At 48.9% G+C, this 27,878-nt stretch overlaps 1 protein-coding gene across 2 annotated transcripts in view; it reads right to left on the bottom strand.

Annotated features, from left to right (window-relative positions):
- The window catches only part of SHISA5 (shisa family member 5), a 327,160-nt gene extending 301,861 nt beyond the window's left edge, over positions 1-25,299 (bottom strand). Inside the window, exon 1 of one of the 2 annotated variants that reach the window (XM_078661377.1) lies at positions 24,997-25,299. In XM_078661377.1, coding sequence (XP_078517503.1) covers positions 24,997-25,075 — 79 coding nt within the window. In that variant the 5' untranslated portion in view covers positions 25,076-25,299. The remainder of the gene's footprint in view (positions 1-24,996) is intronic. The other variant, XM_078661376.1, reaches the window with a different exon arrangement.
- Between the last annotated feature and the right edge of the window lie 2,579 nt (positions 25,300-27,878).

The following is a 27,878-nucleotide window of genomic DNA, read 5'->3' as shown; positions in this document are numbered from 1 at the left end:
AGCGAAGAGGGAAGCAGGTAGGAGCGCCAACGGAATAGGAAGAGGAGACAACATCTGGAGAGGCTTCCAAGGGACTGCAAGTGTAACCGGAGGGGATGATTCAGCAGCAGGTCGATCAAATACTAAAGGCCATAACGGATACCAGGGAGGCTCTGCAGTTGGACATCGCGCATGTGACGCAGGGATTGGGGTTGCTTCGGGCGGACCATGCCAAACTGGCGGATAACGGAAACTGCCGTGGAAAAACTGGGGCCTGTTCAGAAGTCGATGGAGGCGCAGATTACAGATTTTCAGACCCAGCTGCAGAGGCTGGAGAGGCGGGCAAAGGACACAGTAGGACGGAACGAAGAAACAATATTCGTGTGGTGGGGCTGCATGAAGGAGCAGAAGGGACCAACATGGTGGACTTCCTAGAGGAGTGGCTAAGGGGAACTGTTGGCCGGAGGGTCTGTCATCTTTCTTTACATTGGAGAGGGATCACAGAGTGCCGGCCAAGCCCTTGTCCCCTGGGAGACCACAGAGGCCGGTGGTGGCCAGACTGCTCCATTATAAAGACAGGGATCTCCTACCGAACAGAGCAAGGACGGCGGGCCCCTCTACAGTGGACAACAGCAAGGTGACACTGTTCCCAGACTACACGCCCGAGGTTTAACGCCGAAGGGTGTCGTTTGTGGCAGTTAAGAAAGCGTTGCGGAATGAAGGTATTCAATACTCTCGGATGTACCCGGCACGTTTGAAGATCATGGTGGATGGCAAGATGTACCTTCATGACAGTCCAGAGGGGGCCTAGGACTGGCTGGAGTGGTACAAAGTGGGTATCGGACAACCAGGAAGCGGCGTGGGAGCTGGGACAGAGGGACCTCGCCTCACAGACTGAGGCGCAACCGGAGACATCAGCCAGCAGCCCAGCGGCTGACAGAGACACAAACGGAGAAGGAGAGAGTGGCGGTACTGCAAGCTGTTACAGCCATTTTTACAGATGGAAGGAGGCACACCCCCGGCAAGGTCTGAGTCGGACCGAGGGTCTCTAGAGGAGGGCGATGAGCATTCGGAGGCTGGGAGCCTGAAGTTGCCACAAGTGACTGCTTGAACGGCAGATGAGATCGTAGATGGCTGATGTAGACACTGGCTGGACATGGGATGGGCTCCGGCTGGGGGGGCGCAGGGAGGGGGGCCTGTAGGGGAAGAGGTTGGCTCGAACTGGTTAGCTGAGATCCGTAGCCCGCTGGGGGGGCGTGGAAAATGTGCTGTAAAAGTCCAGAAGATGTGAGGTCCCGGAGGGGGCCATCATATTATACTGGGGGTTGAGTGCGGGCTGGAGTTCTATTGGGCAACCGATTCTCTGAAGCGGAGGGCTCACCTCCTGTAAGTTTGGGTGGGAGTAGCTCCCTGAGAGTATCGGGGGAGTGTTCCGAGTGGTAGTTTAGATGGGCTTTAATGTTGTTGCGCCTGTTTGGGGGGAGGGGGGGGGGGGGGTTGGGTGAAGTTTGGGATACCGGTGTGCTCTTTGATAGAGGGCGGGTGAGGGAGAGGGTCTATCTGACTCATGGGGACATTGCATGATCTGAAATGTATAACTTGGAAGGTACGGGGGCTTCACTCCATGCAGAAGCGCCACAAGGTGCATGCCTACCTAGGACGGCGGGGAGTGCAGGTGGGGCTCCTCCAATAAACACATATCAACCGTTCCGAGGGGGCAGCATTAAGGAAGAGATGGAGAGGGCAGGTATTTTGTACGACTTATTCGGCATATGCTAGGGGCCCCCTGGTGTGGATAAGAGCGGGGATCCTGTTTCAGCTGATGCAGCCATTGATTGACCCACAGGCGACGCTTGGCGGGCACAGCACTTGGAGGAGAGGGACTACTCTTATTATTCCAACATCCACGAGCTGCATGTGTGATGGGACGCCATATTGTGCACCCCTGATGTCCATTCCAAGGTGACAGATAGTGAGTACTTAGCGAGAACAAATTCTGACCATAATCTGCTGTTAGTGTGGATACGATGGAGCCGAGAGAGATCACTTATACCGACCTGGTGGCTCCGACCGGAGGCGTTGGAAGATCCAGTCTTTAGTGACGAGTTGGGGGTGGGCATTGCCCAATACTTTGAGGAGAACGAGGGGACGGCGATATCGGCAGCAATAGAATGGGATGCATTTATGGTCGTAGCCAGGGGCATTTGCATTAGCAAGGTGGCGGGGGTAAGGAAAACGTTATTAACGGACCTGGAAGCTGCGGAGGGCAGACTGAGGGGAGCGGAAAGGGACCAACCGAGGAGACCCGGGGCAGGCACGGAGGTGCTAGAAGTCAAGGAAGCAGTTGCAGTGCAGATGAGAGATTGCGCTCGTTCGATTACAAGAATGTTAGAGCACGGATACACGTGGAGGGGGACAAATCGGGCGCTCTGTTGGCGTAGCTGGCCAACCCGCTACCAAGAGGTGAAGCGATTTTAGGCTTGAGGGCGGCCACAGGGGAGTTGATACATAAGCAGATAGGGATTAATGGGTGGTTCCTAGAGTATTATACAGATCTATACCACACTCAGCTGGCCATGGATGCAGAGGACATAGAGGATTACCTGGAAGGGTTTGCAATGCAGAGCTTGAGCAGGGAGCAGGGAGATTCACTGGGCGGTGAGATCACGGTGGGTGAGATTAGATGCGCGATCAAGCACATGGCCCGCAACAAAACACCTGGGGTGGATGGCCTACCTATCGAATTTTATTCCAAGTACGCGGACTCTCTGGCTCCACGACTACAAGTAGTCTATAAGAAGGCATACACAGCGGGGAGGCTGCCTGGGACCAGTAGGGAAGCTAACTAGGGAAGCTATTATCATTCCCCTACTGAAGCCGGGTAGGGAAGCGTCGGATGTCAAGTCAGGGACATTTGTATCGCGCACAAATCACATCCGGAGAGTCTCATGGCGCTTGCAGACGGCTCTGACAAGAGAAGCAGAATGGTTTAATTTGCAAAAAGCCAGGTCTTCAGCTTCTTTCAGAAATGTGAGGGCCTACCGCCCACTCTCAATGTTGGAGACCGACTACAAAATCCTGAGTAGGATCCTGGTGACACGCTTACTCTCGCACATGACACAGTTGGTGCACCAGGACCAATCGGGTTTTATCCCTAAACGCAGCTGGCTATCAACGTAAGGCGCTTATTGCAAATCCTGGAAGACTGCCAGGAGCCGACACTGTATGCCTTGATCTTATCGGTGGACATAGAGAAGGCATTTGATAGCCTGGAATGGCCATATCTTTTTCAGGTAATCCGCAAAGTGGGGTTGGTCGAAACGTTTGTGATGTGGACCTGCATATTGTATGACTCGGCGACGGCCCGGGTGCAGACGGGGGGACGGTATCAGAGCCCTGTTCAGTGGGACGAGGGACGTGACAGGGCTGCTCGCTGTCTCCGCTCCTGTTTGCGTTGGCAATTGAGCCACTGGCGATGCAAGCCAGGTCGGGGAAGCATTATGCTGGGATAGAGGTCTGTGGGGAAGTACACTATATATCGCTTTACGGGGATGACTTATTGATGTTTCTAGCTGAGCCTGATGAGGTAGACACGGGGCCGATGGAGTTGTTGCGGACGTTTGGGGGAAGTGTCAGGGTTATGTGTGAACTGGGAGAAGACTTGCCTTTTCCCGCCGTGCAGGGCAATGGCGACTCTCGCAGGACTGGGAGGCGGAGATGGAAGCCTTGTTGCCTACAATACTTGGGAACTAACATCTACCATGAACAGGCGGATCTATTGGAGGGCAATGTGAACAGGGCAGTGCGAGGGATCAAGGGGAGTATAGCGTTCTGGATCACTCTGCCGCTCTTGGTTGCGGGTAGAGTGGCGCTACTGAAGATGGTAGCGCTGCCTAGACTTTTATATTACTTCAGGACGCTGCCAGTCGGGATTCCGGGCTCGGTATTCAGGGTTGGGTTTTTCTGTGGGGTAATGGTAGGCGGCGGGTGGCTCTGACCACGATGATGAGGCCTAGGGGCACAGGAGGATGGGTGGTCCCGGACTTTGAAGGGTATTATTTGGCGGCTCAGCTGCAGTGGCTTACGCAGGCAGTAGCTAGGGAATTTAGGGGACGGATGGACCAGAGGACAGGTGGCTGCAGAGGCATATTCTCTCATTTGTGGTACTTGGACAACGGTTATGACTCTACTCCTTGACGAGCGAGGAGAAAATGCTCAGAGCAAGCTGGAACGGATACAAGCGTAGGAGTGGTGTTCCACGCCCGTATGCGCTAGAGATTGCCTTGGGCATGTGCACGGCCTTCCTGCACGGGGGGGGGACTGGTCTGCATTGGCGGAGTGGGAAGATTTAGGACTGCAAATGATTGGGGACTTATATGAGGAGGGGGCCATCCTGCCTTTCCAGGCACTGCAGGAAAGATATGGCCTGCCTAGAGGTGGCTATTTGCTGCATGCAGCCCTGGTGGCTGCAATTCAGAAGTACTGGGGTACGGGGCTATTAGAGCCCCAGTCGTCCTTGACGTGTCAATATGTTGTAATGGCAGAAGGGCCGGTGAAAGGTGGAAAGGTACACGGAATGCCAGGTTTCAGCTCATTCATTTCTACATTGTACATAGGGCCTACTTAACCCCTGAGCGGATTGCTAAATATTTTCAAGTAGAGACGGCATGCTGCCCCAGGTGTAACACGCAAGCGGCAGATTTCCAGCATATGATGTGGAGTTGCCCGCAGCTCGGAACGTATTGGGAGGAAGTGATGGAGGTCCTGGGGGGGTGACGGACAGACAGGTAGAACCCGACATGGGGGCATGTATACTGCACTGGTTTCCACACACAAAGCGCACTAAGATTACGAGCAAGTTCATGGATTTAGGGTTGTTGCTGGCGAAGCGAGAATTGACAAGGCAGTGGAAGTCTAGGCAGGGCCCTAGTGTAGAACGATGGAGGGCGGAGTTTGCGATATGGGCATCTAGTGAGAGCATGGTTAGAATCCAACAGGCCAGGAGAGTGAATACCGACAAAGCGATAGAAACCGAATAGGCATGGGAAGCATTGGTGGTGCTGTTGACGTGCCCGGAGGCAGATTCGGACGCAGGCTCACTGGAGGGTTCTCAGGAAACTGTCTGTCGGACCAAAAAACACGTAGATAGGTTTGAGTAGTCCACAGGAGAGTGGGAGCAGGGGCAGAACTATGGAACTGGGAGTATGACTGAAGTGAGATCAGAGACCTACATTCCTTAGCACGGAAAGACATTTGGTTATTCTTGTTTATGTTGTTGGAGCACACCGGTAGGGGGAGTTAAGTGGAGGGGAGAGCAGGGCAGGAGCATATGGGAGGCACTAAGTTGGTGGGTCATTGCGCCATGGGATGACACCAAATGTATATCTTGGAGAAGACCTTGATAAGTAAGGTGAATGGGATGTAATATAAGGTGATATGGACTAAAGAACTGATGTCGTCTCAACTATGGATGCTGAATAATCATGCAATGTATTTCAAATTGTGCCGTCCACTGAAAATGTGCCACGTAAAGGTGGGTTGTGTGTGTTGAAAATCAATTTTTAAAAAATTAAATAAATAAATAAATCCTATGGAACACCTATAGATAAATCACCATGATCAGGTGATATCTTCTGTTTCACGTGGTTAATGACTAAAGTTTGAGAAATAGGAGAACGCGAAACTGTTCTGTGACCAACCAACAGGACTGATGTGGGCTGGAGTGTCTATTGCTCAAATATAAGGAAGTTGTGAAAGAAAACAGGGAAAATGCAAAGGATTTAACAATGAGAACAACACAGGAGTGCAGAAAATATTTTATAAAGTTGGGAACATCAAGCAAAAGCTAGCTGCAAGGTTCAGCAGAAGAGAAGACTCATCTAGATTAATAAAGAGGTGTAAATGAAACTGTTGTAACTATAAGGGAGAAAACTTCATTTGGAATGGGATTGCCCGAGGGTGACACTTTTGGAATGAGGTGTGCGAGACAATTGGTGTCATAGTGGGGCCCTCCTTTGTGCCACATCCCGTAATTTGCTTGTTGGAGTACGTGGAGAAGATACCTGTGGGGAGTCGTAGGCTCGTGGCGATATTGCTTGTGTTAGCAAAGCGCAGAGTGGCAGTGCAATGGGGGCGCCGCTTCGGGCAGCGGGACACCACATACTGCCAGGAGCAGTTCAATACCTACTGGGAGCTTATGCCCGAGCGCGGTTATCCTGCGGACATTTGGGAACCCTTTGCTGCATATCTGAGGTAGGAGCTGGAACAGAGCCGGCGACTCCGGAATAATCAGGTTGATGCGGCAGGAGCATTGTGGGCAGGAGGTCTATGCCGTTAACTGTATTGTGTTTAGCACTTGAGTTGCTTGAACCATTGGTGACTGCTGGGGGTGGGAACAATGGAATATGAACACCTGAAGATACTGCATCATGTATGAATACTTTCCAAATGCACATCTAGCCCCTAAGAATTTATCATATCTTACTGCAAGCCTTGTTGTTAGTGTATTGAAAATGCCAAAAAAGAAAAACAAGCATTGGCATAGCCAATAGGTCTCGCTTTTGTGACCTTATAAGTATTTATTTATGCAGCCCTATCAGCTCTAAGGTTGCTTAGAAATAACCAGCAAAGGAATGAGGTACAGTAAGTGAGGGTGTTGTACTCAAATCCTTTCCTGCGCTGTTGAATGTTTTTAGTACTGACTAATCTGGTCAAAAACACTGCACACAGTCTCTTGGTGCCACAACCACAGGACCTAAGCCATAGAAGGTTAAGGAGCATGCTTTTAAAAAAAAATAGTTTTGAAGAAGTGCCATATTAGTCTCATAACAAAAAATCTTGCACATTTAGCTCCTGGGCTAAGTTTTGGAGACATACACACTCGCGTATTATTCAATCTTTGAGTCAACTGGCTGTTAAGAGAAGTGTATTCTCCTTGTGTAGAGTGCACAGCTACATAGGTATGTAAACGTGGTGCTCAAGGGTGTCACATATTAGCCAGGATTACATGTACCACGGTTTTCACTATTTGCCACCATGCACAGAATTGTACTGCAGCACCTCATAATGTATCCCTGCTGCCCATTATTGTATAGACGTGCGCTAATTCATCAGTGATTGCCAACAATGCAAGCATAACAATGCAACCACAATATGCACATACTTATCAATCAATCAATCAATCATAACACTTGTATAGCGCGCTACTCACCCGGAAGGGTCTCAAGGCGCTTGGGGGAAGGGGGCCGCTACTGCTCGAACAGCCAGGTCTTGAGTTGTCTCCTGAAGGCGAGGTGGTCCTGGGTCAGCCGAAGGTGGGTGGGGAGGGAGTTCCATGTCTTGGCCGCCAGGTATGAGAAGGATCTGCGTCCGGCGGTGGCTCTTCGGATGCGTGGTACGGCAGCGAGGGCGAGGCTAACTGACCGTAGCTGGCGGGTGGGCGTGTGGAAGGTCAGGCGGTCGTTGAGGTACTTGGGGCCCAGGTTGTGGAGAGACTTGTGTGCGTGGGTGAGGAGCCTGAACGTGATCCTCTTGTTGACGGGGAGCCAGTGCAGGTTCTTCAGGTGGCCGGAGATGTGGCTGCGTCGAGGGATGTCCAGGATGAGTCGGGTGGAGGCGTTCTGGATGCGTTGTAGTCTTTTCTGTAGCTTGGCTGTGGTTCCGGCGTAGCGGGTGTTTCCGTAGTTCAGCCGGCTGGTGACGAGGGCCTGGGTGACTGTCTTCCTGGTTTCGACTGGGATCCATCAGAAGATCTTGCGGAGCATGCGGAGGGTGTGAAAGCATGAAGAGGAGACGGCGTTGACTTGTTTGGTCATCGAGAGGGAGGAGTCCAGGATGAAGCCCAGGTTGCGTGCGTGGTCTGTTGGCTTGGTGGCGGTGCCCAGGGCTGGGGGCCCCCAGGAGTCGTCCCAGGCGGAGGGTGATGATCCAAGGATGAGGACTTCCGTCTTGTCTCAGTTCAGTTTCAAGCGGCTGTTCTTCATCCACTCGGCGACGTCTTTCATCCCTTCGTGGAGGCTGGTTCTGGCGGTGTCGGGGTCTCTGGTGAGGGAGAGGATCAGCTGGGTGTCGTCGGCGTAGGAGATGATGTTGAGGTTGTGTTGGCGTGCGATGGCTGCGAGAGGTCTCATGTAGACGTTGAAGAGGGTGGGGCTGAGTGATGATCCTTGCGGGACGCCGCAGGACTTCGGTGGCCTCGGAACGAAACGGGGGGAGGCGGACTCTCTGTGTTCTTCCAGTGAGGAACGAGCTGATCCACTTCAATGCTTTCTCTTGGATGCCGGTGTTGCTGAGGCGTTGGACTAGGGTGCGGTGGCAGACAGTGTCGAACGCGGCGGAGAGTCCAGGAGGATCAGTGCCGCTGTTTCCCCGTTGTCGAGAAGGGCTCGGATGTCGTCGGTGGCTGCGATGAGGGCGGTCTCGGTGCTGTGGTTGGCTCTGAAGACGGACTGCGAGGGGTCGAGGGATCCATTCGTCTCGAGGAAGCGGCAAGCTGTCTGTTGGCGATCTTCTTGATGACTTTGGCAGGAAAAGGGAGGAGCGAGATGGGGCGGAAGTTTTTGAGGTCGGTGGGGTCCGCTGTTGGTTTCTTCAGTAGGGCGCTGAGCTCGGCATGCTTCCAGCTCTCCGGGAAGGTGGCGGTGTCGAAGGAGGTGTTGATGACGTCTCGGAGTTGGGGTACGATGGTGGAGTTGGCCTTGTTGAAGACGTGGTGGGGGCAGGGGGCAGTCGGAGATCCGGAGTGGATGGTGTTCATCGTGCGGGCTGTGTCTTCGGTGGTCACTGCGGTCCAGGTGCGGAGGGTGGCGGTGGGGTGCGTTGGTTCGACGGTTGGGTGCGAGGATGGTGCGCCGAAGATGTTGTGGATGTCGGCAATCTTGCGGTGGAAGAATGAGGCGAGGGAGTCGCAGAGATCTTGTGAAGGGGTGATGTCGTTGTTGCCGGTGCTGGGGTTGGAGAACTCCTTGACGATGCTGAAGAGTTCCTTGCTGTCGTGGGCGTTGTTGTCCAGTCGATCCTTCAGTGATTTCTTCTTGGTGGTGCGGATGAGCTGGTGGTGCTTGCGGGTGGCGTGTTTGAGGGCGGTCATGTTGTCAGTGGTCCGGTCGAGGAGCCAGGCTTTCTCGAGGGTGCGGCAGGTTTTCTTGGCGTCCTTGAGTTCGTGGGTGAACCAGGGGGCCTTCTTGCTTCTGGGTCTGCTGGGAGGGTTCTTCAGTGGTGCGAGGTCGTCGGCGCAGGCATTCAGCCACTGCGTGAAGTTGCGGGCTGCTTCGTTGGGGTCCGGTGTGCTGGCAGGTGGGTTCTGGCTGAGGGAGGTGGTGATCTGGTCGGCGGTGATCTTGCTCCAGCTTCTGTGAGGAACCTGTTGCGGGTGGTGGTGGGTAGTGGTTTTTCTGAAGCTGAAGTGGACGCAGCTGTGGTCGGTCCAGTGAAGTCCGGTGGAGTGGTTGAAGGCGATGTGCTTGCTGGATGAGAAGACGGGGTCAAGTGTGTGGCCGGCGTAGTGGGTGGGGGTGTTGACCAGTTGCTTGAGTCCGAGGTTGGCGAGGTTGTCCAGCAGGGCGACGGTGTTGCGGTCCTTGTTGTTCTCCAGGTGGAAGTTGAGGTCCCCTAGGAGGATGTAGTCGGTGGAGGGGAGGGCGTGTGGGCTGATGAAGTCCGTGATGTCTGCGCTGAATTGTGTGCGTGGTCCCGGGGGTCTGTAGATGAGGGTGCCTCTGAGGGTCGTCTTAGGGTCGGTGTGAATCTGGAAGTGGAGGTGTTCGGCAGCAGTGAAGGTGTCGTCGGCGTTGGTCGTGATGCGGACGGTGTTCTTGTGGACGATGGCGATTCCTCCTCCGGTCTGGTTGACGCGGTCCCTCCTGATGATCTTGTATCCATCCGGGATGGCTATGGCGATGTCGGGGGCTGAGGAGGCGTTCATCCAGGTTTCAGTGAGGAATGCGACGTCTGGTGATGTTGTGTCGAGCAGGTTCCAGAGTTCGACGGTGTGTCTGTGGACGGAGCGGGTGTTGAGCAGGATGCACTTGAGGTCGCTGCTGGAGTTTGGCTTGGCGGGCGCGGTGCATGTTCGGAGGCAGGTGAACTTGCAGGTTGTGCAGGTGAAGGGTCCGTGGGAGCGTTTCGGGGTGGCCCGGCAGCAGGCGGGGTTCCGGCCGGAATTGAGTGCGTTGAGGTCGGCGGCGTCGTAGGTCTGTCGGGTCGTCCTGCGTCGGTGAGGGACAGGGGTTCTGGCGCTGGGCGCGGTCCAGGCACGGACGGGCGCAGACGGGCTTGCCTTTGGCGCGCCTTCGGCGCACAATCGGCGCGCCCGCTGCGCGTGACCGCCGCAAGTCCGCGCGGTCGCCATTTATGGCGAAGTGGGAGGGAGGGAGGAGCAGCTGGGAGGCGGGAGCGGGGAGGGCACAGGAGGAAAAGGGGGCGTGGCCGCTAGCACGGCGGCGGGGAGCGGGGCGGGCAGGCACAGGAGACAGGACAACAGCACGGGCAATAACACAAAATCAAAACACGCAAAACACGCAAATACGGCGGGGGGCGGGGTCGGCAAGGCAGGCTCAGCGAGGCTGCGGGCAGCAGCTGGGTGAGAAGCGCACACAACAGCTGGTGGTCGTGCGGCGCGGGGGTGTCCTGAGAACAGGTCACCTTATGAATAATGTTGCACGGTAAGATCACCAATGCTGTTTTTTTTTTTTTTTTTTAGACACCATCTGATGTATTGTATGGGAGTCATTTAAAGATGCATTTCCCAGTAGAACCAAAACATTTCCCTTCATAAACACAAACACCTTGAAACTAGTATTACTATAAGCCACGTGTTACAGAACTCACAATACCAATGATACAGCAGAATAGAAAAATGTTTAACCCAATATAATAATAATAATAATAAATTCTTTATTCGGCTTGTTCACGATGGAAAAACCATAAAAGACACAATGTGAAACATTCATTACATTTTTGTATGATTAAGAGAAACGTTTCATAACCTTACATAGAAACGAAAAGACTCAACTATTATCGAAAAATTGGTTAAAAAGTTTTCTGTAACAATCTGCATAAAGCAGCTGCAATAATACGATTTATAAACTATTTCTATGCTTCAAGATCCATTTTAGAAAGTTGCTCACGCAATAACAAACATTATCTGATTCCAGCGTTTGGAGTCTAAGAAGGGCTGGTCTACATTGTCTAAGACCCCAAGTCCTTAAAATTGGCAATAACCAGATTTTTCTGTGTGAACGATGGAATTTACAGAGCAAAGTCACATGTAAGTTTGATTGTATGGATACTCCATCGCACGGACAAGGAGGGAGAGTATCTTTCCAACAATTTTTTTCAGGGAACGTGACCAATCTAAAGAAAGTATTTAGTCTAAAACGTGTTAGCAGCATTCTCTCGTAGATCGATAGTTGCAGAGTTAGATATGGGTGAATGCCATGAGCTAATTGTACCATGTTCGCGTGGACCACCGACGTTTTCATTGCGTTTGATGATAATCTTAGCGTTTCCAGGTGTCTTAACGCTAAGTGTTTGAGGGCTCTCTTTGAAATATCCCTAATGGAATCTGGGTTGAGGTAACAGTGCTGGAGGTCTAGGTCTGTAAGAAAGTTATTTACATACGACAGCCACTTTATGCTGGAAGATTTGTCAAGGGCCATCGAGTCAGTGATGATAGACTGAGTCAGATTGTTATTTTCAGATGCCCAAATACGTCGCCACAGCATCACAGGTTCTATTTTTATTAGGTCCTCTATATAGGGGATTCCTAGTTCTAGATGCATGGCGTATGTTGAGGTACCTCTCGGCATTGCCAGGAGAAATCTAAGGAAGGTGTTCTCCGCCTTCTGGATATAACTAGTATCAACATATCCCCAAACCCCCGCACCGTATATAGCGGTAGCCAGGCACTTGGCAGTGTAAATTTTTAGTAGCTCCACCGGAGGCCTTTGCCCAAGTCTCTGGGAAAAGCTCGTTAGAGCAGCTATTGATCTTTTAAAAAGGTTACCCCTTGTAACTACTGCCGGCTTCCATGTTAAGTGGTCATCGATCATGATGCCCAGGTAGGGGTATTGAGAGGTCACGTCAAGTTTTTGAGCTTCAAGGTGAATATCTTTTGTTCTTTGGGAGCCCCTCCCTGCTGTCATAACAAAGGTTTTCTTCACATTTACCCTTAGGTCCAAATTGCTCATAAAGGTCGTATATCTATTAAGTGAGTATTGAAGCTCGCGGGGAGTGCGCGCGAGAATGACCGCGTCATCCGCGTAGAGCAGAGCGGGAATCAGGCGGTGATTAATGCGTGGGAGGTCCCGAGCCCCCCTCAACATCTCCTCCTCCAAGCCATTTGTGTAGAGAGAGAAGAGGAAGGGGGCCAGGACACAACCCTGCCTGACTCCACGCCCTACGCTAAACGGAGCCGTCAGCTCGCCTTTTACGCCGAAACTTTTGTTACTTTAAATACTCTACTTTTGCTGTACGTTTTGGTGCATTTCTTTTCAAAGCAATAGCTTTGTTTGCGCATTAATCTTACTCAGTTTGATCACGTATATTGTAAACATGTATCTAAAATCAGCTTTCACATCACATCCTCGAGTAAGCCTTCACTGCTGGGCTGCAGCTACCACTAATGGACGTCTTGGCTAAAATAGAACAATGCTATACTGACAGGAAGAATTGTCAGTGCTCCTTGCAGTGTGGCCGATTGACAGTTGTTGGGTTTTTACGCACACGTAGAGAATTGGCAGCAAAGTTTAAAAGCACAAACACAAGCGCTACATGACACCCAAAGTCACACACTGTAGCTGAGCTTTTATGTGCATGCACTGCAGGAGAGCGAAGGTCAGACTCTGAAGGCGGGTTTTTGAGCCTACACGCTGCACCCGCACACGCGCATCACCCAGGATTCAACGCGCATACTCTGGAGCAGAATGGTAGCTAGGTTTTTAAGTATGCAGCAGATGGGTCACAACTGAGCTTGTAATCACGGACTATATATAACCACTGTGCGATTTCGGCATTCAAACTGCAGCTGAGATATTAAGGGCCAGGCTGCGGCTTTGAGGCACACAAACCAAAGCCGAGGGTCTAGGCACACACAAACTGCACTTGAACGTCTACGACTGCAGCCCTTGAATCTCAGACAAACTTGTAAGCATGTGACAGACGGGACAGCTAACACGACGGCCTCCGGAGCCCATGAAAGTCAATGAATTTACAAAGCCCAAGAGTCTAGGTGTGCTCCACACCCTGTGTGCAATAATAAGTCACACTTACAACCACTTTGAGGCAAGCAGGTTTCTAAACATACACTACAGCAGTTTCTAAGCACCCAACCTGTAGCCGCAGGGCTTCAAAGCGCGTACCAAAGAAGCAGGAACTAGCGGAGCTACGAGGCAGACAAGCCCGGGAAGTGTGTGCGCGCGCATAAAGGAAATTTTTAAAAAGCATGGTGGCGGCAAAAGTGAAAGTGATCGCGCTGTAAGAGTGCCGCGAGCGATGCGCTTAATGAGCCATGACGGAAAGCCAGAAATCGCATGTGCAAGCAAAAGCGGGTGGTCGGATTTCTAAAGCCCTCTTACTAAATGTCTCACCAGAGTAGCGCATGCGCTGGCTCAGGCGAAACCTAAAAAATTACAACAAAAAAATATCTGGGAGGAAAAAGGGGAAGAACTGAGTGTCCATGGAATAGTATCTGGGCCTGTATAGTTCTGGGTTGTTGGGGTGATGATCATTCATGCCAACCATTGATCTTCCAAAGCTGTTGGAAACTGTCAGAGAAAGCTAGATGGGGACTTCAATGCGGGATGGGGAATTCAATGTGGGAAAAGCCACAACCTCCATAACGCAGCTTCAATCAGGTACATCCCAAGGTGCGATGGGCGTCTCAGTCCAGCTGTTGAAATTTCCCTCCGGACTGGGCTATTATCATCTTTTGTTATCAGTCCCAATGGGCTCTCATCGAGGCCAAGTAAGTGCTCCCTCCCTGCGGCTGCGTCAATGAGTCTCCGCAGGATTTGGTGCACTTTTTATTCATTTGCCCTTTTTATGATTTACCTCGAAGCTTTTATCTAAAGCCCCTTTTAAAAAAACTGAACTTCGCCCAGGTCAGACCAGCCCTTTGTTATCTCCAACTTTTACACTCTGAATGTACATTATTCGTGATTGGTTTCTTAAAATCCGCCTTAAAATTCAGAAATAGCATGGAGGGTTAATTGTCTAGTATTGTTGCTACTTTCATACTCGCCCAAATGTGATTGTTACTTTTTAACATGTGTTTTAATATTCGGGTTGTTCTTTTAACGCTTGTACATCAAGTCTTATTGTGTTATTTATTAAGTGATATTGTGCTTTTATGTTTTTTTTGTTTGAATAACCGAATAAAGATTTCTGACTATGACTCTCCGGACTGCTCAGCAAAAAGCTTCTACACATATTTCAGGAGGCTGCGCCTGATCTGAGAAGCACTGATAAGAAAGAAGGATAAACCTACTAACACAAGATAGTCCTACCACCCAATGTAACTCCTAAATGTGGAAACCAGCATTTTTCACAATATTTTTGAACAGGTCCATTATGGATATATCCTCCCTCATTCATTCAAGTCAATCAGGGTGCATGCCCCTAAATCTATGACCCTACAACTGTGCAGACTAACTGTTTAGGTGCGGCTAAAACGTTCCCTGGTCCCCATTTCTATGGTTACTTGACACTACAAAGACATATGAATCCATAGGGAGGAGATTACTCTTCAGAGTGTTGCGAAAAAAGGGCTTTGGTCCCAAGTTTAACTCATGGGTTGCTCTCTATAGAGCCCGCTGCGGGGGCCAAGAGGAATGCTATTCTGCTAAAAATGTTTCTACTGCTTAGAGGTACAAGAGTGTCATCTCCCCTACACAGTTTAGAATGGCCCTGCATCCCCGTTTTTACTAAACTCAGAGGGTCCAGGTAGTCGATACCAATGGCCCGACAGTACTAAAAAAAAACACCATTGTACACCGACTATATCCTATTATTAGCTGATTCTTCTACCACAATTCACAAACTATTCCCAATGGCTGAATAAACTGGAAGCCCTTGGCTTCAAGACTGGTCCACTGGACACTTTTTAAAATAGCTTACCAGCATAGCACAGGAGGGGTTCCGATGCTTGGGTATTGAGATCCCCTTGAACCATGAGAGGTAATGGAACTTAACTTCATGGTCGCTGAGCTACTTTAAACACGATGTGGCACACTGATGAAACTACTATCACTCCTGAGTTGACCTACACTTTTTAAAATAATCTCTCCTCCATGCATCTTATGTTTTACAAAACACTCGTACTGGGTCCTAAACAACTGTTTTCAATAATACACACGAGCATTCTCTGATAGAGGCTAGGGTGCTGATTAAAGCCATGAATAGGTCGGCCACTCTTAGAAGACACCATTCTCAACATTCTAGAGACCTTAGAAGAGCTCAAAGATAAAAGGGCTTGAAGCTAACTGCTGAAGACTGGGGTGTCAGTCTCCCTCCGAGGCAAAGCAGCCAGCCATTAAACTTTAGATTTTAGACAAGTTGTTCCACCCACAGGTCGAAGCTGTTTCCTGTGGGTGTGAATAATGATTCTATTTAAAAACATTTCAACGAAGAAGCGGCCATTGCTTATCACATAATGTGGGACTGTACTGTGCTCTGACCTTTATAAAAAGTGGTACAAATGTAACTGACTGCATGTCTGGACATTACTGCTACACAGGCTCCCCAGAAAGTAATCTTGGGGGAAAAGGAAGTTAATGATCATGCCCAACAACAAATTGATCCTATTCATCCTGTGCTTGACGTTGGAATGAAAGGCCCTCACCTATCAAATGGGTAATTCCTGAAGCCTTCCTCTAGATCAGGGGTACTCCAACCTTTTCTGTACTGAAAGTTACTTATGTTCAACGAAACGCACTGAGAGCTACTAATATTATTAGTATTGTATAATTTCACATTTTTTTATATGTATAATAATTCAACCAAGCAAAAGCTTTCTAATTTAATAAGCTGGGCTACACACAGGTGAGCTAACCTGAGGTAGCTGGAGAGCTACAGTAGCTCGCGAGCTACATGTTGGACACCCCTGCTAGACCAGGGGTACTCCAACCTTTACTGTAATGACAACTACTTATGTTCAATGAAACACTTCGAAAGCTACTATTATTATTATTATTATTAGTGTTGCGATAGTGTTCACATCAGGCAAGATTACATAAGTGGCCTCCGTTTGCAAGGATAATACCAGCGATCACCTCAGTGCCTCAGGCATGATTCCAGCAGTAATGTAACAAAGATATGTCAATGTGGAATACCTCTAAATGGATAATACATAACAGTCAGAGCTGTGATGCCTCTAGTACCAGGGTAAAAAGACTCCCCAGTATATCTATTCATTGATGACTACAAATGTATATATAAATGCCATAGGTTTATAGTGATGCCACACACAAATGTATATAGATTCTCATTTGCCTCATTATTATTATTTATTCTTTCACTTGTAGGTGGTGTGCAAGTTCCTGTCCTATTACCGCTTTCTTACTCTTTGGGGTCTAGCAGAGATACATCAATAACTCCAAAATAAAATAAATAAGATTTAACTGTTGTTTCAGGGTTCTTTGTGAAACAGTACTTTTCAGCTGCCGAGAGGAGATAGATTTAATGCACTTTAATACTAAACTAGTATTAGCAAATCCAATAGATCTCGCCCTGATGACAAATTGGCTTTGGCAATGCTGTGCAGTATCAGCAAAAAAAGGGGGTGCATTAGGAGATAAACGAGAAACAGTGTTGTGCTAGTGCTGACGGCAGTGTCATTCCATAGACAAGTGCAAGCATGATGATGTTTGCACATGCATGAGTCATAATGCATGCACCTACCAATGGGATGACTATGATGACATTTTTATTATTATTAATTTATGTTCCAATCTAGTGGATGTCAATTTGTATCAGTAAATTTAAAAAAATGCATTTTATTAGCGTGAAAGAGCATTTTAGAATGCAGAGCAGCCCAACAGCTAATCGCGGATCTGGGAGCTCCGACAAATTAAAACAAAAACTATTTTAAAGGACCGTGACAGTGGTGGAGCCACGGAGGAGCAGGTGGGGCAAGCTAAGCAAAGGGAAGTGGGACGGCAAGGTAGTAATGAAAGACACACAAACTGCTTTTTGAAATGCTGAGCAGCCCAGAATCAAATGGCAACTACTGGACACTCAATAAAAATTAACAGTAAAACATCCTTTTTAAAGGATTGCATTAGGTAGCACAATGGAGACCGAGGGGGATTCCGGTGTCAAACGGTGTCCCCCTGGGGTTTGTTCGCGCATGGAACAATCCACACGCCGGGATTGGTTGCAGGAGCTAGGCTCGCGGGCAGGTGGCAGTTGGCACGGTGTTTAGCGGGAAAGGGCGCTGCGGAGGGCTTGCGCATCGTTGTTTTTTCAGTGAGGCGGCCCCCGCGCGCTTTGTCCTGTCACATTTTCGAGGCGCTATTTCAGCGGCGGCATTGTCGGCGGTGCAGCAGTGATGTCTGTGGCCCGAATTTCGACGGAGGAGCAAGGCAACATGACGGGCCTGAGGTGTCTGTTTTGGGCATGTGCAGAGGCCGAAGAGGACGGCGGCGGAGGGGGTAATGGAAGCAGTAGCGGCATGCAGGCCAGCTCGGGGTCGCCTGGCAAGCTCTTCAGTTCCTTCACATACAGGCAAGTCTGGTGTGCGCAGGGGAAGGGCAGCAAGGAGGAGCGCAGCTGGTAGACTGGTGTCCAGGAGCTGCCCCACTTCGTCTGCAGATGCTAGGAGGCGGATGGGGGTGGCACCAGCGTCACGTGAGAGCCGGTCCTTTAGGCAGACAGGGTGTAAGGGGGCTGCACAAGACAATTTTAGGGTCCCTGCTGAATTGCGCAGTGTGGGGGTGCGTGGCGCCCCTTTGGTCTTTCAGAAATGTTGTCGGCCCTTTCAACAGAGTCAGTCATTGTTGGGGCTTGGTAACTTCTGGCCACAAGAGTTGTCAAAGGGTGCTATGCCCTTTGTGGATATAGCCCCTGCCGTGCCGGCAGTACTGTTTCCAGCACCTCTTGTTAATTATGCTGTGGATAGCGAGGAGGAGGAAGAGCTGGAGGATGTAGCCATTGCGGGCAGTAAACAGTCCGCACCTGGGGACTTCTTTGAGGAGGCGTGCGAGGATAGCCAATTGGTGGAGGTACCTACAGTGGCTTATTATGCTAAGAGAGCTCCACAGAAGGCTGGCAGACTGGCAAGGCGCACGCCAATGCGACAATCTGCGTTGTGTGACTTACTTGACGTGGGCAGGGGCCTGGAATCTTTGATGCACAAGGCAGCGGATGATTGTTTTGGGGTGGACTTGGTACCGGACTCGGGGGAACAATTGCATGTGACAGCAGATGCAGTGCCTGTTTTCCCTGTGTCTCGCCCATCTTTTCCTCATCCACAGGTCCCATTTGAATTGGATTTGGGTCCGCAGAAAGGTCAGTGGGTATGGGTGGAGCACTCTGCCCCTGCGGTGCCCGGGGCTGGAATTCGTGAACAGGTTTCTTCTTCTTCTTCTTCTGGTAAGTTCAAGGCTTCTGTCACACGCGGACGGAGGCTGGCACAGCATTCACGAGTCACGACAGCATCTGGCGTCTCCGGAGAAGTGCAGGCGGACCAGGTTTTTGTTTCTGGTAGGCTCTCTTTACCGTGCGGATCAGGTGCGGATTTTGGTGATACGGCCAGGTTGCCGGAACGGTTGCCTGTGTCCATTTGGAAGACATATGATGGGGGAATTGGGGATGGCGTGCGGCCAGGTACCAGCAAAGACAATTTTGATCTCAATGTGGCAGGGGATAATCAAGACTTTGCTTTTGACAATACTGATGATGATGTGGTTGTGGGAAATGTTTTGGAAGGAGAGGATGTTTCTTTTTTACAGGTTCGCGGACGCCCAGCAAAGGGCGGGGGTTCAAATAATTGTTCTAGTCTTTTGCAGGAGTCAAGAACGGGCACCTCTGCGGTTCATGAGCGGAATTCAGGACTACAACGCCGGGATGATCCTCAAGAGTTTTCCAAGCGGGTGGCCCAGTTAACTTCAGGTGAGCCTCATTGGTGGGCTGCTTGGGCTGAGCCGTCCGTGGGTACACAGGTTGGGGAGGGAGGGAGTTTGTTGGGTAATGACACGGTTTGTATTGACAAAAGGGGGACTCGGTTGGTTTGTCCACAGGTATCTGTTCCTTCAGTCTCACAGGTAGTCGGGCAATTTCAGATGTGAGGGATTCATCTATACAGTCTTCTCGGAGCGGCAAGACTGTATTATCTAGTGTATCTGTCTCTGGTGATAAACATAAGAAGCTGCCTTATATGGGTTTGGCCATGCCGCTGGGTATTCACCTTTCTGACATGACTAAACAGCGTATTTGGCAACATGAATTTGTGGATGTTTTTAAACTTTTGCATAGGGACATTCAGGCTAAGGAAGGTTCCAAAGAGGAGGAGTTGAAGATTGCTCGACGCCCGAGGGTTACTCGTTCCATAGAGAACTGGACTGCTGCATTTTTAATTTATGCTAGTGTGTATTGTGAGAAATATCAAGATAGGGCGGTGTCTTTATTTAAATATATGGATACCATCCGCAAGGCTTATTTGCAGTTTGTGGGGTATGCATGGCTGAATTATGAGGAGGAGTTTAGGGCACGGGTGGGTTTGTTTAAGGATAAACCTTGGGGTGAGTTGGATCTGGAACTTTGGCTCCAGTGGATGTCGGTTTCGCAGCCTAATGCTACCCTTCACACAGCAAGTGGCTTGCCTATTACTTATCGGCCCTTTCTGCAACGTCCCGCCCACACAGGGGCGGGTTTGGTTGGGAGGGGACAACTGCCAATCTCGGGTGCCTGTTGGAATTTTAACAGAGGATCTTGAATTAGACAGTTCTGTAGGTTTAAACATGAGTGCTCACAATGTGGAGGGAAACATGCTGTTACTCAATGTTTTGCTCAACGACCATATGGTGGACCAGGGAATTTCCAAAGGGGTGTGGGGGTGCGTTTCCAGCAGTTATGCCAAAAGGCTCCTACACCCATTAGGTTGCGGGCTTTGTTGCCCTGGTTGGAGCTTTACCCTGATTATGAGGCAGCATCAAAAATGTTTTGGGGTTTTTTGGAAGGTTTCAGAATTGGTTATCAAGGGCCACGTTCTTCGCGCTGGTCTGATAATTTGAAGTCCGCCAAGGAGCTCCCTCTTATTGTGCAGAAGAAATTGCTGGGTGAGTTACAAGCTGGTAGGATAGCAGGACCGTTTACACAATGTCCTTTGGTCAATTTGATTGCGTCACCTTTGGGGGTGGTGCCCAAAAAGTTGGCTGGTGAGTACAGATTAATTCATCAATTGTCCTGGCCCGAAGGTCATTCTGTTAATGACTATATTTCTTCTTCTGATTCCAATGTTTCGTATGCGTCTGTCGATGATGCACTCCGGATGGTGAGATTGGCTGGAGTTGGCGCGGAATTGGCTAAATGTGATGTGTAGTCTGCGTTTCGTTTTGATTCCCATACATCCGGCAGATTTTGAGCTTTTGGGAATGTATTTTGATGGTGCCTTTTATGTTGATAGGGTACTCCCCATGGGTTGCTCGATCTCTTGTGCTCTGTTTGAGATACTCAGCACCTTTCTACAATGGTGTTTTGTGCAAGTTAGTGGACACCAGTCAGTGTGTCACTATTTGGATGATTTTTTCTTCATTGGTGAGGCAGTCGGGTCAGTGTAGCAAGGCAATGCAATCTTTTCAAGGTTTGGCAGAGGATTTTGGTGTACCGCTGGCTCCTGACAAAACAGAGGGGCCTTTTTGGGGATTGAGATTGATACCACTGACATGATGGCTTGTTTGCCGAGGGACAAGCTTATTGAAATTCGTTAATTTTTGCTGGAGATTTTGGATAAGACGAAGATTGAGCTCAGGCAAATTCAACGTCGGCTGGGCTATCTCAATTTTGCTTGTCGGGTGGTGCGTGCAGGGAGGACTTTCTGTCGGAGGCTTGGTATGGCAATGTCTGGGGCCACCCTTTCGCATCATCGTGTTAGGCTTTCTAAAGCTGTCAAAGAAGATCTCAGGGTGTGGTTGCGTTTTTTGGGGGATTTTATTGGTGTTTCTATCTTTTTCCAGGAGGACGACACGATTTGGCAGATACAAATTTTTTCAGATGCTTCTGGTGCGAATGGTTTCGGCATTTTCTGGGAAGGACGTTGGTGTGCGGAGCCTTGGCCGAACAGTTGGTAACAGCAAGGCCGCAGTATTGCCTTTTTGGAATAGTTTCCTCTGGTCGTGGCTTTGTTGGTGTGGGGGAAGGAAATGCGTGACAGATGTGTGCTGTTTCACATAGACTATTTGGCTGTTGTTCACCTCATAAATAATCAGAAGGCGCAGGATCTGCGGGTGCTTCAGCTGTTACGGCATTTTATGCTTCAGAGTTTGAAGTACAACATTGTTTTCAGGGCACGGCATATCCCGGGGATCAATAACTCAATTGTGGATGCCTTGTCTCGTTTCAATAGGCAGAAATTCCAGGAGTTGGCGCCAGGAGCGGATGTCTGCAAAACTGCCATTCCGCAAGACATCTGGGTCCTGGGGCACTCAGAATAACCAACTTGGTTGAGAACTCTATTGCACCTTCCACCAGACGCAGTTATCGTCAAGCTTGGTTTGAGTATTTATCTTTTGCTGAATCTCACAGAGGTTTGGGGTTTGTACCAGGGAGCAGACCTTTTATTTTGCAATTTGTATTACATTTGATTGATAAAGGTTTGTCACACACTACTATTGCGGGGAAGTTGGCTGGGGTTTCCTTTTATGGTCAGTTGTTTTTGGGGCAGGACTTAGTTACAGATGTTCTGTTGAGGCGAATGTTACAAGGTTTTAAGAAGGAGCGTTTTCACTCGTCGCGTTTGCGGGAACCCATTACCTTTGACCTTTTATGTACTTTACTGGGGCATTTGCCCGTTTTTTGCTATGATTCCTGGGAAGTTTCACGTTTTAGACTTTGCATGATTTGGTTGTTTTTTGGTGCTTTTAGGGTTTCTGAGTTGTTGGGGCTAAAAGGGCAATTGGAGATCCATTCTGGGGCCATTCAGTTTCAGGAGGGCGTTTTGAAGTTATGGTTACGTCGTTCCAAGACGGATCAATTGGTTAAAGGGTCTTGGATTTCTTTGCAGGCCAGTGGCGTGGACGGGTGTTGTCCAATTGAGGAATGGTTGTCTTTGCTTCGCTCGCCTGACTTTAAACATGGGCCTATTTTTATTCACCATGCGGGTGATAACATTACCAGTTTTCAGCTGTTGTCGGTATTGAGAAAAGCTTTGTCATTAGCTGTGAAGGACCCCTTACTTTTTGGGACGCATTCTTTTCGTATTGGGGCAGCTACTGAGGCTTACAACTTGGGTTTGGGTTGGGAGGGTATCAAGAGGATTGGTAGGTGGAAGTCGGGATGCTGTGCTTGTTATTTTAGGTTGTAATTTTATAAGCTGTTTAAGTTTTTTGTTCTAACCTCCATTTTTCTGCCTAGGTCGTGTTTTCTATTCCTTGTCACGAAAAAAAAACACATGGCTGGTGGGACACTCATTATCAAATGGGCAGCGTTTTTTTCTCTGGGTTATCCATTCTGAAACAAATGAAACTTGATTTGGCAGTCATCAAAGATAATTGGGTGGGTACTACTGTGGCGTGGACGGAATTTATATACCGGTGTCATTGGGTGGGGGCTCGGAATCAGGCTGCAATAGAAAAGTCTCGTAGAAAGTTAAATAGGGCCATGAAGTGTTATTGTAGTGCCATGGGTATCAAGGTTTTGTGCCATGCAAATATTACAGGTAAGGATATGGATCTGTTCCGTCAGGATGTGGTTCATCTTTCTGATTTGGGTCGAGCCTATTACTTACTGGAGGTGCGGGATTTTTTTGTCTGGTTTTTGGGGTGACAATCTTTGGTGTACGGCTAAACGTGAGGTCTAATTCCAACGTTTTCATTTTGCCAGTTGGGGGGGGGGGGGGTTAGTGGGGACCAGGAAAACTCGTTGGTTTTCCTGGGTGGCGTTTTTTGGGGGATGGGATGGTCAGGAGCGGGCTCATCCTTCCCTATGGGTTGGGGGGGGGGAACGGAGAAAAATGAAAGGATGAAAGAAAACCATGGCATTGTTTTGTTCATTGGGGAAATTTCTGATGCAAGGTTTGTGGGGAAGTTTGAAATGTTAATAATAAGGAATATTCATAAAGTGGTTCTAATGTACAATGTTATTTATGTTATGGCTATACTGTTTACCCGTCTTAAATAAAGTGACCTTTTATGCTAAGAAGTCTTTCATGTTGTGGGTTCTTGTTGCGCGATGGGGACCCAGGGGGATTCTGGTGTCAACCGGTGTCCCCCTGGGGTTTGTTCGCGCATGGAACAATCCACACGCCGGGTTTGGTTGCAGGAGCTAGGCTCGCGGGCAGTTGGCGCTGCGTTTAGCGGAGGCGGGAAAGGGCGCTGCGGAGGGCTTGCGCATCGTTGTTTTTTCAGTGACCCACCCTCCCTTCCCCTTTTTTGGTATTTGATTCAATTTGTTGTATAATTATTTTGCGACGTCACTATAAGACAGGTGACAGTGTCATGTGTTTTTCTGTTCTTCTTTAGGCTTTTTTTGGGGGGATGGGCTGGTCAGGAGCTGGCTCATCCTTCCCTATGGGTTGGGGGGGTCGGGGGGGAACGGGGAAAAATGAAAGGATGAAAGAAAACCATGGCATTGTTCTGTTCATTGGGGAAATTGCTGATACAAGGTTTGTGGGGAAGTTTGAAATGTTAATAATAAGGAATATTCATAAAGTGGTTCTAATGTACAATGTTATTTATGTTATGGCTATACTGTTTACCTGTCTTAAATAAAGTGACCTTTTATGCTAAGAAGTCTTTCATGGTGTGGGTTGTTCTTGTTGCGCAATGGAGGAGTGGGCTGGAGGTGAGTGGAGGACGAAACAAGCGGGAGTGGTTATGTGGAAGCGAGGAAGCAACACGAGAGAGAGAGGGGGAAACACATACACTCTTAATGAGTGTTATCGAAAATAACTAAGTAGTTCCCTAAATGTGAAGCAGGGGAAGGTATGAGTCAGTCAATGAAAATGGTGCACAACAAGCTATGATCAAGTGAAAGGACAAGAAGAATTGGAAAGCAACCCATCAAAGCCGACTGGGTTTTTTTGGTATGACCCACAAGAGGTATTTCGCTTAACCATAGGTGAAACCCCAAAATGTTGTTTTTTCATAATGTACAAATGCGATTAGAGGCTGCTGTACGTTCAAGTTATGGTATACTGTTAGAAATAACTAGCGAGGCTCTACGACACAGTCACCCCCCCCCCTCCCTTTAAAGCACATGAAACAGTGATTATATCAGAACAATATCATCACAAACAGAACGCGTCAGTAGGTTATAAATGTTTAGGGAAAGACGTGAATTAGGTGTATTTAGCTAAAACGGACCACTCTGTACAATGCATTCCAGTGTAAAAAGTTAGAAAAAAACGTTAGCAACCTTTAACAGCAACCTTCTCAACTTTTTTGGGGGTCTGTGTTTTGCTCTTGCCGGAAACGTATGCATTTAACAGCCTGTCTGTCACAATGCACGACTGTTTTCAAACCCAGTTAAATCGATAGCACTATGTTGATTATGAATAGCAATACCGTGGCATAGGACGAGAAGGCTGTATAGCTAAAAACAAGGGTATGTGCCGAGAGCCCCTAGCAAGCGTATGGCGGGTTCATGCTGAACAACATTGTGCAGCGGCCGCCGCTGTGACTGGCGTGCACTCGCGACCCCTGGCAGTGGCAGGCTGGCCAGGAAGAAGACGTGACGCACACCAGGCACGTGCTTGCGGCATCGACCCCCATGACGTCATTATGTATTTCCGCTTTGGCGACGTATGTTTATCAGTAAGCTTTTCATCTCCCATTTTAAAACAGCGCCCCGCACCCCGACTCTCACCTCCGTGCAGGGAAAGGACGCAGAGAGCGGCCAGCAGCAGCGCCGGCATCCGCAGCCCGGGAAGCACGACCCGCGCCATCAAGAAGCCGTGGTGCAGATCCTGGGGACGGCAGGGGTTTGTCTGTGGGTGTATTCGTCGGGCGAAGCCTCCTACCACCAGTCCGTGAAGCAAGCAGACCCAGCGCAGGAAACGAAACAAAACAATTCCAAGTTGTTCAACCAGACACCCCAACTCTCACCGAATCAGCAGCCGGCGTACTCCAGCGCCGACTCCTCCCTCAGCAGAGACACGCAGAGGAGGGGAGCCTGAGCCAACCCCAGAGGGCGGAGGCTGCATACTAGCAGCAGGGCGGCGACCACCACAAGGTGTTATTATTACTACCACAGAGAGTGATCCGTTACTGCAGCCTGTCTCAACGTGCTGGGGGACACAGAGCACAAGTTCTTTGGGTTTTTTAATGTATTTATTTATTTAATGCCATTTTATATAGCGCGAACATTACCCGAAGGTGTCGGAGCGCTTTACATAAGAACCAGTTGCGATACATAAGGATTTAGGATTACATGAGTTACATAAAAGTTATAAACAGAAAAAAATTGCAAATGTACAAGTTGTAGAGTCATACAAGGAAGAGATACAAACAGAAAAAAATGTGAAAAATGTGCAAATGTACCAGCTGTAAAGTCACTCAAGGAAGAGATACAAATGGATAAACTCTAAGAGTCACAAAGGAATGGTAGAGAGTACACTTCATGTTTATCGAGCGTTAACAACAGCTCGTTTTTGTCTCTTGTCTTATGATTTATCAACAACGTTTATCAAACTACTCAATACATAACTAGCGGAAAAATAATGCAACAGCATTTGCGCAGGTAGGCTTGCGTTACTTATACAGAAGTTATAGAATATTAAGCCATATTTGTTTACTCCGCGCAGACCCATGTAGCATAGACAGCAAAAGCGTGGAATATAGCACCCAAAACGTACATGTCATCCAACGAGTATCGCTCCAAATACACAATGTTATTGAACAAATTCATAATTCCAAAATAGAATCTTGTTTGCAGAATTGCTTTACATAATTGAAATATATTGACAAAAGGAAAATAAAAAACAGTCCATCAACAACCTAAACCCTTATTAAAATGTGAACTAGTTTGTGTGTGTAGCACTGTTAATTTCCATCATCTTGTGGGACTTAATATTTCAGGCCATGTCAAAGTTAACATAAAATATTGTCCTCATTTATAGTGTCCCTAGCACAAATCTACCAATGCCACGCAATCTACTTGGTGAGTACTGCGAACATAATTTTATCTATCACTTGGAACAGCGGCTCTTAACCTATGGTTTGCATTCCACAACGCTTTCTCAGGGGATCCCTGATTGCTTCGAAAATTTAATATTAAAAGTACCATATTCCTAAAAAAGCATTATCGAATGATTGCAAAATCTGTATGTGTGAAGGACTTTGAAAATGGGTAACCCCTTTCCGGCGTGGGAGTTCCCCCCCATCCATCTCGGCCATATCCTGCATCTTCCCGCCAAGCATTCAGTTTGTGGTGCATTAAGGCTGCAGTTTATTACAAAAACATGGATCATATATCTTGCAACTTAGTGGTTGGTCATTCGCGACCCATGTTTGTTTGTTACACATCCCTCTGAATATTGTCCACTGGTTTTCCTTCTATTTCTGTCTGACAGCACTGCCCCTGCGTGATGACCCTTTTACACGTGTCTCAGGTTCTGCAGGTTCTTGGCTTCCCTTGCTACCGACCTCGTGGGCGGCCATCAGACCCAGCCCGGGCTGCAAGTGCTGTTCCGCTTCCCTGGACCTTTGTTTGTTTGTTTTTTGGTTTTTTGAAAATCTTTTTATTTGACAGGTTAAAGCAAAATTCGTACATTAATGTTTGCATGACATGAATACAGATCACAAGCTCGCATATAGATACATTTGCTCCTCCAAACATGAGGGGTCTTCTCCAAGGTATTTTGGCCCATAAACCCTCCCTTGCGCCGCGTGGTAGCCCGGTCTTCTGATATATAAGGCATTCAGTTGCTCCCATCTGAATCACTGTCCTCCGGGAGCGGTGGCTCGCAGATTCCACCCCTATAGGAGTTCCAACTACCCCAAACTTTTTCCCACCTTTTGGGACATCCCCTGTATACAAAAACAGATCTCTCCGCCACTATTGCAAGGTCCATATCAGCGCACCACTGGGTTAGGGTCGGACTGGTACCGGTGCCCCAACGCTGCGCAATGTTCCGCTTTGCCACTGTTACTCCCAGGGTCACCCATCCCTGCATTGTCACATTCAAATCTGTTGGTTCCCAGATGTTTAGCAAGCAATATTTTGGCTCAGGCAATATCGTACTTTCTGCAACTTGGGAGAGTGTACTCATTACTGCCATCCAGTATCTTACTATTGTGGGGCAGGCCCACACCGTATCAAAAAAGGTTCCTAGTTCCCCACACCCTCTCAAGCACTGTGGAGTATCTGCACTCCCTATTTTGTGTAACAGCACCCTCGTGTAGTATGTGCGGTGCAGTATTTTAAGCTGCACCAGCCGTAGTCTGGACGGAATTGCAGCCTCTTTCGGGGAGGCGAGTGCATCTCGCCAGTCCGCCTCATCAATGTCCCCCACATCCTTTTCCCATGCTGCCTTCACTGTGCCTGTGGGGGTCAGGTCTATTGTTAATAATTTTCCTGTAAGTCATCGAGATCGCCCTCTTTTGAAGGTGGTCAGTCAGGAGCCTATCCTCTAACGGAGAGGATTCCTCTGGGGTCTCGCCTGGTGGTAGAGCCGATTGCAGGGCATGCCTGATCTGCATATAGCGGAAGCGCTCTGTCTCAGCGAGGCCATAAGTGGTCTGTAGTTG

The sequence above is a fragment of the Lissotriton helveticus genome, chromosome 9, assembly GCF_964261635.1.
Source record: "Lissotriton helveticus chromosome 9, aLisHel1.1, whole genome shotgun sequence".
Classification (NCBI taxonomy): Eukaryota; Metazoa; Chordata; class Amphibia; order Caudata; family Salamandridae; genus Lissotriton; species Lissotriton helveticus.
The sequence above is the reverse complement of the archived record's forward strand: the minus strand, read 5'-3'. Positions and strand labels throughout refer to the sequence as shown.